Source organism: Vanessa atalanta, chromosome 18, assembly GCF_905147765.1.
Source record: "Vanessa atalanta chromosome 18, ilVanAtal1.2, whole genome shotgun sequence".
Lineage (NCBI taxonomy): Eukaryota > Metazoa > Arthropoda > Insecta > Lepidoptera > Nymphalidae > Vanessa > Vanessa atalanta.
In genome coordinates, this window is record NC_061888.1 from 6,336,345 (window position 1) to 6,345,760 (window position 9,416).

General features: G+C 32.0%; 1 protein-coding gene across 1 annotated transcript; it reads right to left on the reverse strand.

Annotated features, from left to right (window-relative positions):
- Positions 1 to 261: 261 nt before the first annotated feature.
- Positions 262 to 2,948, reverse strand: LOC125071121 (zinc finger protein 200-like; the record flags this gene model as incomplete). Its single annotated transcript, XM_047681211.1, has 4 exons — positions 262 to 441; positions 712 to 963; positions 1,634 to 1,828; positions 2,283 to 2,948. Coding segments are annotated over 4 exons (1,293 nt in total), but the record flags the coding sequence as incomplete, so codon positions are not given.
- Positions 2,949 to 9,416: the final 6,468 nt, after the last annotated feature.

Consider the following 9,416-nt stretch of genomic DNA (forward strand, 5'->3'; position numbering starts at 1 on the left):
TCTACGCTACTATTTAACGCTATTAAAGTTTTACAATCTACGAATAGTTAAAGATCAAACACACACATTTACAATTACTTTAAGTATCTAAAACTAAATAATAATTTAATGTAATATTTGTTTTCAATGAAATGTAACGAAGAAACGAATTCACTTTATCTACGAGAAGTAAACCGCGCTATCGTGTCCATACGACGAATACGGATACAGCGTGTTCGAAATGTTGTAAGGGAACCGCGGCACCGGCCGCAGAACATGACGTCACCCGTCCCTACCTTCCTGAATCCCACCGCCTTCATCCTCCGACCCCGTGACATCCAAGCTTCGAGAATCTTCTGAGGAACAATTTGAAGGGCAACGATTCCGAGACTCTTCCCATGTAGGTTCCACCAAAGGCATTTTGTTCCAAAATGTATTGAAGTTACTGTCACGTGTTGGTTCCTGCTAAAGGGCAAAAGGACAAAAAAATATTAACCTTTTTTTAGCGTTTTTATTGGTTCTATTGCTGATTTGTTCAAATATTTTTAAGCATTAGCACCTTGACCACCAGACTAAGAATACCTCGGAGATGTAAAGTCTTATTTTTTGTACCATATAAATATTTATGGTTAACAAATTTAAATAAATACTTTTTTATTGCAAATGCGGCTGAATTATTTTGTAGCTAAAGTAAAAATTGTTCTCAAGAGAGGAATTATGCTATTAACTTACAGATTGGTAAGTGGAATAGTCCACGTGGACTTGTCGGAATGCCGACGGTTCTTTCTCAGATTCAGTGTCGGGTTGTTCATGCGCAAGAAGATGTTTTCTCAAATAAGCTTGTCGCCTAAATAGTTTGCCACATTTCTGACAAGGAAAGCGACCAGCGTCAGAAGTAGAAGGCTCCCGTCGCTTACTCCCCCCAGGAACGCGTGGTTTATGCCAACGACGATGGGATGCCAAATTTGCTGGACAGTTGAATACCTATAGCAATAAAAAGATGGGTATTCGAATAGGCATTTCTTAGAAAATCAATATTAAAAACGATACTCGAAATACTCCAAAATTTCGTGGTAAGAAAATTTTTACCGGATTTTATAATTATTATATGCCAAAAAATGCATGTAAATAATAAACGCGAATTATGAATTTAAAAATTAATATTTAATGAAGCAAGGGTACATAACGACGGTATATTCTCAGTTGCATCGGTATTGAGGTTAATTTTATTCATATTAAATAGTTTTATTTTGTAGCGTACACAATGAAGTCTTTGTTATTGTTTATATAATTAATCGTTGCTCCATCATCGAGATAAATGCTAACAATCAACCGTCACGCACCACGTGAAGTATCAATTAAGGTGCACAAACATTTCGCTAGCGTTAGAGCGATGCGATTCCCATGGAATTGTGCCAAGTGTTTACAAACGGCACCCTCGTTTAATTCGTTCCCACACAACATGAATACACTTTTCAATGAGTGTGTCATAAATATATCGTCGAAACTGATAGTAATTAATCAATAATATAGGTATACTCTATAATTTTTTACAAAACAATATCTACCAATTTACGAACTAGTTATGTTATCTATCTCAACAGTTTAAATTATTCTCCAACATTTGTGTGATATTATCATAAATTATATTTACCTTATCGCATTCTGGACAACGATATTCAATATGGACGATCCTGGAACATCGGTGTTGTGCTAACGCAAAAGCGTCGCTATAAAGTCGTCGGCATAGTCTGCAGATATATCTTCCAAGTTTATTATCGATTGTTGCAATTAGGGCTTTCGCTTCTTCAGTTACTTCAACAACATTGAAAGCTGGATCTATATCACCCTAAAAGATGAGTAATAAATAAATGTTGTGAGAATGATGATTGATGAAACGTGTTCAAAAGTATGCCAAAATAATTGTTAAATCAATTTATTTTATAACAAAAAAAACCTATTTTTCTAAATTGCAGGTAAGTATGAAATAAAAGATTCTAATATAAGATTTACTACATTTCTAATGTCCTTAAGACCCACCCCTTCTAAACGTCGCGGCTCGCCCTTAAAACTGTTATTAGCACAAAAACACAACACAGTAAGCGATTTCATAGCGTTTAATTGCCGACGCGATAAGGAAAGTCACCCGCGGCCCATAGTAATGCTATGGTTAGAACGTTTAATTAACAGTTCAGTGCAGCTTTTCCACTTATTTTAATGCGAATAAATGATGAAGTTTTGTTCCTTTACAACGATTTGTATTTGATAGTTTTAGCAAATAATAAAATATAAATAGGTTTTACCTTACGAACCACTAGAGTTTCATCTTCAGCTAGATCACGTATAATTGTTCCAGACACTGGTGACGTTTTATCCTCGTCAAACATTAAACGCCTAACTACTTTACTCTTTTTCAGTGGTTGTTGTGGTTTCGGTGACTTTTTCGGTCGTTCTTCAACATCTTTAATTTCAACGACATCGGGTGAACTTCTTTCGCTCTCAGCGCCGCCTTTATTGGGTAGACAACTTCGAAGTTCCTCGAAAAATTGTTTTGTAAATTTAAGTTTTTTAGCTTCGGGACTATCGCTGTCGTTTGAAATTTCGTCGTCGGTCTTTCTCTTTTGTGTTTTTTCCTGTGACTCCTCATTAACATTGATGTCAGTTTCTTCGAAGTGTCTGAATATCTTTATTGGTTTGTCATTTTTATTGACGTCGGGTGATTTTCTTTTCTGCGATGGCGGTGGAGTGCAAGGTGGAGTGATTGGAGTGGTAGACTTGAGTGATAAGTCAAGCGGCACTAAAGGTTCATTGTAGTAAGCCAAATATTGTTGGAGGAGGGTTGGATGTTGTTGCGGTATTAAATCATGAAGGTAATTGCTCGAAATGCGAACGGGTGGTGCAGCGTACTGCTGATAAAATCGAGAAGTTGCAAGTCGATGGAAATGTGGTAATGCTGCTTCCATTTTCACACACAAATCAGAAATAATTCCGCATAAATAAAGATGTTCATTATTTTATATTTTCATTGAAATTCCTTTTGTTTACCTGTAACAAAAATAAAAATATATAGTAAAACTTCAAATAAAAGATATCTCCACAATATCTAAAATGGAGACAAATAATATCATTAAATTGAGTAGACGAAAAAAAGTAACACCTCCTCTCGTTTGTGTTAAGAGCGTCCATTTTGTTGATTGTAACAACGTGCTACAACTAACGAAATTGCACTTTTCTTCAAATTGATATTTCGCACAAAGGACGCAACTTTCCCGACGATAATAAATGACTTAATATACCTATGTGACTTATGTTGTGGTTTTTCATTACTGATCAAATAAAATATTCGAGTAAAAATACATACGATTTTTTTTTATTTTATCTGTTTCTTTAAATACATAGTTTCCTTAATTAAACACTCGTAGTTGTTAATGACAATTAATAATTGAAACAAAAATCTTCCTCACTAATTTCCTTCCGATAAAAACAATTATTTTCGGGAGATTACATTTGGGAAGCTTCGAATATTGATAGAGTAGGGTGGAATGGGGCTACTTAAACCATGTTGTCTAATTACTGTCGTCGAGATGGCTCCCACGCTCTCCCTATTGTGCGCTACCCTACTGGGACCAAAGCGGACTAGAACGAACGAGCACAGGACCCTTTTTACTTAATACTTTTTGTGTATTTTGACTTAAAGCAAATAGCATGAATAAGTTATGCCTTAATGGCGGTATTATGGTTAGGTTTGATAGCGCAATTATTTAAAATGCAAATACTGCTTATATTATATTTGTACTGGGGGGCGTTGCTGGTACAAAAAATGCAATAACCAACTTTAACGTAACTCTACCTATTTTTTGATTTATGTATTGTTTGTTTATCTACATGAAGTTTAGTTTAGTTAACATGAAAGCCATTTTTAAATAACATTAATTACTTTTAAGACGAGGTCGTTTTCGTAACTCGAAACTAACTAAAAAATAACTACTAATATGCATGATTTTATATCAAAATATATAGCTCGTTTTGATTGATTAAACAAAACTTATCAATATTTAAGAAAACGGATACAATATATTAAAACACATTTACTCGAAACATCTTTTTTAGCATTTTTTTAATTTAAAATATTGGCAGATAAGATTAGATTATTATTATGCGCCACCTTATCATAATTGGTCACCACCACAATTAGTCTCTGAGTTATTGACACTGCAAGAAATATTAATCATCTCTTACATCACCAAAGCGTCTTCAACCTTGGGAACTAAGATTTTATATCAATTGTGCCTCTACACTAGCTCACTCGTCTGCTAAATAGGTCGATGACTGCTGTACATTTAATTTAATCATAAAAATTTCAAAGTGCTTCTAAAATTCTACATGAATGATAAACCGATAGGTACTTTTATTACGATACTGTCAAAATCAATATAATTTTGATTTTAAAAAAATATTCTTGATTAATCTCATCGTGTAAAAATCGCTTTGGAAAATAGCTTCAAATGATTGGGCGTGTTCTGCTCTATTTAAGCAGTAGGCGGATAGCGTCAGTGGGCGGGGCTTGATCTTTTTATCCTGTTAAGTTTAACATTTCTTATTCTACTCATAAATCGGTTCTTATATAAATATATGTATATTGTACATATTTATCATGAAAATAATTTATGTTACCTTCTACACAAATGTTTAAGAAATATTAAATAATCACACTTCAAGAAGATTAAAACGAATATTCTCATTCGTTTTCATCGTTCTCTCTTTACAATCCTGCTTTTCAAACTATTAATATTAATAAATACATTTATGTACCTTAATTTTGACTTAAAAAACAAAACTGTTTCAAAAGTTTTAGTTTCAAACGATAACTAATGTATTAAAAAAAAATCTTTTATCCTAAAACATTATAGAGTTTTTTTTTAAGTACCAACTCGTATGCCTGTTTATGTACATATATGACATAGTGGGCAAAAATCGTGTTTTATTAAAATTTGACGAGTTAATATTAAAAAGTTGTCATGGATCCTTCGCGCTAGTAGTTCGAGGTGTTTAATAACATTTGAAAAGTAGACACTGATTATTAATATAATCCTTCTAATGCGATGTGTTATATATTTAATAACACACCAAAGATATCAATGATTATTTAATTTTTGAACGTAATATTCAGGCGTCGCGTCGTGTACACCGTACTATAATTATCGTAATATAAGGTGTTAATAGATAGTTAGTTATTGAAACGTTTCGTGCTAATGACGAATTCATGGTGGAATTATTTATAAATGATAGCGGTATATTTCATTTGTAACGTACGTAACGTTAATACGGTAAAATATTTTTAGTCGAAATGTTTTAATATTTTAGTTATAAATGTAATATTCATAGAGATGGCTCAATGGTAAGAACACGTGCATCGACGATGATTCAGGATTCAAACCCAGGCAAGTAACCAAGCACCACTGTATTTTTATGTACTTAATTTGTGTTTATAATTGATATCGTATTAAGGTGTGAATATACCTGCCGATCTAATTTCAACGAAATTCTGCCACATGTTTATCCACCAATCCGCATTGTAGCAACACGGTCGAATAAGCTCCAATTCTCAAAGCAGAGGAAGCATTCATCATGAGTAAATACTATATGCATCAATTAGAAAAAAACTTATAAAAGTTCATATTACTTAATAAATAAACACTTATTTTCCAAAACACTAAAGGTGTTATATTGTTTAATTGAATCTTTATTCTCGTTGATAATTATTTAATCATCTGTTAAAGGTAAACTTCGCTACTGGAATTTAACCCACAACTGAGTAGTAAGGATTCACGCCTTGCACCCGTGAAATCTTAAGTTTCACTATTTCCGTTAACTATCAGAGAAATTCAATATTCAATGCAAACTACTTCATACAATACAGAAGGTAACTAATCAACTATGACGCCTAATTTAATTATCTATGCATGGAATATAGTGGAAAATTGTCCGCCTGTATACCAAATACTGTTTGAGACTTCAATCGACAATTACACGAAATTATAAACACTAATACTTACTTTAAAAAAATTGTTAACCGCTTATCATAAAAAAATTGTTTTATAAAAAATATAATAATAGCAATAAGACGAAATCTGATTCTGTTTTTTTTTTTATCTAAATCTGATTTATTTATATTATTGTTAAAGGTAATATAATTTAAGAAATGTATAAAAGATTATCTATATCTACGAATATCTCTTGAAGATCGTAGAAAGGAAATGTAGGTATATTTTTAATATGGTCCTTCTCCCAATGATGTCAACTAATCAGATGACAAAGTGGTTAAATATTACAGTCAGAACTATTAACCGATCGCTTTAGAAAGTATGCCAACGGTAAGATGGATCCTAAAGGACTAATCATAACGTAATATTTACATGTATGTATTATAAAATATTATTCTAAATTTCATGGAATTATACTTAAATACGAAGCCGCGCGACTAAACCCGTCATAATTATATGTTTACCAAATTAAGTAGTAATACATTATCTTTATTAATGATACGATAATCAACAGGCACGCGACATTCCTGCCTAGTCGCGTTACTTGGCCTAGGGTTAAAATTTATTTTAAAATCAGCCAACCCTTCATTAAATGGTCAGCGGTAGCATGTAATAAAAGGGGTGAAACTAGCCTATTTATTGAAGAAACATTTTTATGTCAAGCCCCGGTTTTAAATGGTAGACGCGTCATTTTCGTGTCTATTTAAAAATAAATATATCATCGATTTAATGCAACTTGATTGAATGAAATTTAGTTTTTTTTCTGTTACTCCTTTTTTTACATTTACTTCCAAATAGTAAGCCGCTTAGTTTATATTTATATTAAAAATTTAACAATATTATTATTATGACAAATTAAAAATAATTCTGTCATGTACTAAATTACAAATTACAATACAAGACTAGTACAAGACAAGCAAAACCTGTAGTAGAAATTTCTATTCTATCATATCAAAATAAGTATGGTTCAGTTAATTAGACAATTTGGCGAAATTGTGTTTAAATATTCTAAAAAGCAAGATGGCCAGTTTTTTAAGCTGTTAAAGTTTAGGATATTAAATTAAAAAAAAATACTACCATAAAAATCTAATGCGGCACAGATATAATATATTAATCCCAAATAAAATAATTATTTATTAAAAGTAATACAATAAATGTTTAAATTTCTACATAAGAAACTTTGTTTCACGAGTTTGGTCGAACTAATAACTGAGAAACTTTTGGGATATATTATTTCCGCTCTATACAGGTTTCTTGCTAACTTCGACCTGTAAATTGTACGAAAGAGCCATATGACTCCTGGAAAACCGATACTTTTAACTTAACAATGTTCTTGGAATATGCACATTCTGGATACACAAATAATTTAGAATACTCTTTTAATTTTTTTAAATATGTGTCATATTATTTACGCAGTACCTGTAGCAAAAGTAACCCAAATCAGATAAATTTTTATAAAGAAAAAAATAGAAGATAGATAATATTTAAAATAAGTACGTATTCCAAAGAAATGTAATTCTATTTTTAAATTACATCGTGACTATTATTTTACCCTTCAATGATTTTTCGCGTACGTATTAATTAGGTATCTTACGCCTTTCGAATAAGACTTATTCACATATACTGCTACACACAAAATATTACTACCGGCCCGGCACTTCTTAATTATTTGCTAATAACTTTTAAATTAAATATTAATTATTTTATATATTAATTATAGGAGGGCTTATTGAATCACCAGGTATCAAAATGTAAAATATTTAACTTTTTACAACAATATACAGAGGACTATTTTAACGGTACAAGTATTATAAAAAGAATGATATATTAAAAAAATAACGTTTATCTTAACGTTAAAACATGAGCAATAACACAAAAATGTAATCTATATACCTCATCACATCCGCGAAGGAGATTTACAAGCGCATCGCGAATTGTTATCAAACTTACTCGTAGTTCAAGCAAAGGTATATTATTTAATTACATTATTAAGTACCTTAACGTTATTTCATTATAACGAATAAAATGATAATAATTAAAATAAATAATTCGAATTTTTAATTTTTATTTTTAATTTAACACGCAAAACGCGAATTAACGATTATACATATTTTAAAAACAAAAGAAATATTTGAAAGAAGTATAAAATATATTTAACCAAAACACAAAACTCATCACGATATACAAAATAAAATTGAACACCGAAAATCCTTTTATTACTGGACGTTTCACCTTTGTATACTTTTGCGAATTAAGTTTAGGGTGTTACTATGGCGAGAGAACATATGAGTCATACCTGTGCTCCTGCTGACTCAGCCGGCGACACCCCTGGGCTCACTTCTGTACTGGCTGGATATTTAAAAAAAAATTAAAAAGATAACTGTTTGACGTCTATTTGAATTTAGAATGTGATAGTTTTAGAGTTTGTCGTGGTTAGGGGTGCGCGGTCCGCTCTGCAGGGCGGTCGGAACAGGACTGGCTGTCAAAGCTGGGGTGCGTACCCTGGCGCGTGCCACGGGCCGCTGTTTCAACCCTCCTACAGGCTGCTATAAATAGTGGGGAGATATTTTATTTCTTATTTTTATCAATGTTGGATTATAACAAAGAGGTGTTAATATACGTTTGTTTAAGATGAGTTAAACTAAAGATGAACATATTAATTTCGTTTCTTATACGTTAACATTATTAAGTTCGATATATATAATTACTTATTAATTAAATGTTTTAATCGAAATATAAGTAGTACCTTCTGTACTACCGTTATTTTTAAGATAGAAATAATAGATTAAATAAACTAATAAAATAACACAAAATATTGAATGGCTTGGAAGAGCTCGGGCACTTCATCCTGTAGAGTCGACTGAGGCGAAACGTATCGCACGAGCCAACAATGTGTGAACCCTCATAAATTCATTGTGTTTACTAAGTTTTTTAACCACCTCGCCTAAGATAACACCCGCATCTTACATCACCTACTTGTTAACAAATCGCTTGACATATTCTATCTCTATCTGAAGGTATACATCAGAGCAAGTGAGACGAACGAGTGAATGAGTTGATTCCCATGAACTTGGTATATTTCAAAGTGTTTTTTGTATTTTGTGTGAATAAATACATATTATACAATTGATAAAAGATAACTAAGGCTTAATTATATTTGAATAAAATTTTGTAGCATAGGGACTTTTTAACATGAACTTAGCTGTTAAGAATGATGTAAAAAATCAATAAAAATGAATATGAGCTTGAAAAATATAAAATGCAAGTATGGAACGTCGAAATTTAAAACAAAAAGACCGAGATATAGCTTGGGCGGATCGTTCCGCCCTGGCGCCGCCCAGCCCTCGCTCCGCCCTCCGCCCGCCCACAGACAAAATAATTGAATGTAATCGA